The 2215-nt window shown below is 66.4% G+C and overlaps 1 protein-coding gene across 1 annotated transcript in view; it reads right to left on the bottom strand.

The window, feature by feature from the left end:
• H696_00819 (hypothetical protein) overlaps positions 1–804 on the bottom strand; it is a 3863-nt gene extending 3059 nt beyond the window's left edge. Inside the window, exons 1-2 of the mRNA XM_009494703.1 lie at positions 723–804; positions 487–600 (exon numbers count right to left, since the gene is read on the bottom strand). Coding sequence (XP_009492978.1) covers positions 487–600; positions 723–752 — 144 coding nt within the window. The 5' untranslated portion in view covers positions 753–804. The remainder of the gene's footprint in view (positions 1–486; positions 601–722) is intronic.
• Between the last annotated feature and the right edge of the window lie 1411 nt (positions 805–2215).

Genomic DNA, 2215 nt, shown 5'->3' with positions numbered 1-2215 from the left:
TGGTGGAAAATGCCCGAACCCGGGCGGCCCGCCGCCCGGTCCCCGTCCAGGGTGCGCATTGGTGAAGAAATCGTGGGGCTTCTCCCGGGGGAAGCCTTTTTCCCTCACCCGGCGAACCGACGCCTCGATGGAGGCCAGCAGACGCGGCTCATCCAGATTCTCCTGAATCGAGCGGAAGACATTGCGCGCAGTGGTCATCTGGTTGGGCTCCGACTTGTCCGGCCGACCACGCAACAGCCGCCATGTCTGGCCTTTGGCATATACACACTCGACGATCTGCTCATGGAGCTCCCTACATGAACGTGCAATGAGTGTGTGTGTGTGTGTGTGCGTGAGGGGGAGGGAGGCGAAGCGAGGGAATAAACACGTCAGGAAGGCAGGAGAGAGAGAGGGGGGGGGGGGGGGGGGGGGGGGGGGGGGGGGGGGGGGGGGGGGGGGGGGGGGGGGGGGGGGGGAGGGGGGAGGCGATGGGCAGGGAGCACGTACCCGCGCGTGGAAGATGGGGTCCAGACAGGAGAGGATCAGGACATCGCGCGTGCGCTTCAGGCCTCGGACATCGACAGAGTTGATGACCATCGGCTCGGCCAACTGGCTTTGGAGCTGGGCGCATGTCCAGGCGCCGAGGAGAAGACATCAGGGGGTCGGGAGGTGAGAGGCCGGCCGGAAAGGAGGACCGGAGTGAGGCGGCGAGCATGCGCGAGTGAAGATAGGAGAGCAGGTACCGCCTCGAGGAAGAACGATGTGTCCACCATCTTGGCCAGGGGCGCGCGAGCGAGCGGGCGAGGGAGAGGGAGAGGGAGAGGGAGAGGGAGAGGGAGGGAGAGGGAGGGAGAGCAGGCAGGCGAGGGGGTGGGCCGGAATCCGCGGACGGTCGCAGCACACCGGGATCAGGGGGAAAGCGGGCAGGGGGGGGGGGAAGGAGAGAGGGAGGTGCGCAAGGGGGGCGGGGAGGAGAGGTGTCGGGCGCCGGCGGGGCTCGGGCCGATGGGGCGGTATGTCTTAGCTGCGGCCAACACACAGGAGGGGAAGCCTGGGCGTCATGGGGACGGGAAAACGGGGCACGATAGTTTTTGCCCCTCATTCCGGTGGGATTCTCGCGCGACGCCCCATTGGCCACTAAAGGAGGGCCGTAAAAAGAAAAAAGCTCGGCAGTCCCGGCCGACCGTGCCAAACGCGGGGATGTCCAGGGCCGTGCGGTGGCACCAGACCCCAGTTGGGCCTTTTCCCACTCCTCGCCAGACGCGAGCCCGGGGAGCCCTTGGAGATGTCCGCGTGACTGTCGCGTGATAACATTTTGGACAGACGCCCATTCGACTTCCTTAACTGGGAGGGCCTCCAGCGGCTCACATCCTTCGCGAGTTATGGCCACTCGACGAGCCGGGAATAGCGCGTCCAGTGGTGTCTGAGTGCCCAGCAGGGCGTCGTCGCCTATGGAGCTACACAAGAGGGGACCAAAGGGCGGGGCCGTGAGCGGGGAAGCAAGGACAAGAGGGCCCCACTTGCTAATGCGGCAGGACGCCACCAGCCAACGCGGCGAAGGCACGGCTATTGGAAAAGAGAGCCGTGGTTTATCGGGCTTAGCACCTTCGCGGTCGTGCCGCATTGTCGCCCGGCTGGAGCAGCCGGCAGGATTTGGTGTGGCTGCCATACGGGGTCGGCCTTGGGAGCGCGTGTGCGCGGTGGGCCGCCCGCCCGGCGGCAGTGCCTCCCGATGCTACGGCCTCCTCTCCCGCGTCCCGAGTTTGGAAGTGGTTGTGCTTTCACCGCGCGAGGCTCTATTCAGGCAGTGGGGCTTTTATTATTATCATCACATGCCACGCCAATGGCCGGCCGCTGGCGCCCCGGCTTCGCGGCACGCAGCGCCGCTTGTGCCTCCTGGCCTGGCGCCTTCCCCGCGTCGGTCAACTGAGGCACGGGTGCCGATCGTGGCCCGGCGCGCTTTCTCCTGACCGCCCGCGCTCCTGGGTCGCGCTCTCTCGCCTTGGTAAAACGCTCATTTCCCGAGGGGCCTTTCTCGGGGAGACAGGATAGGGACCTGGGCGGCTCGAGGAGGCCCCGCCCTCGGGTTTGGAGGTGGACAGGAGGCCTCCGTGGCTACCCGGCAGATCCACTTCGCGTGTCTCTCCCTCGCCATCATTCTTTGTCCTCCCGCCGAGGAGAGGCCTTCTCCCTCTTCTCAGCTGCTTTCGTGCGTGTGGGAGGAGGAAAGGGGGGG

Source organism: Fonticula alba (assembly GCF_000388065.1).
Source record: "Fonticula alba strain ATCC 38817 unplaced genomic scaffold supercont2.1, whole genome shotgun sequence".
Taxonomy (NCBI): Eukaryota; order Rotosphaerida; family Fonticulaceae; genus Fonticula; species Fonticula alba.
This window is presented reverse-complemented; position numbering and strand designations above follow the sequence as displayed.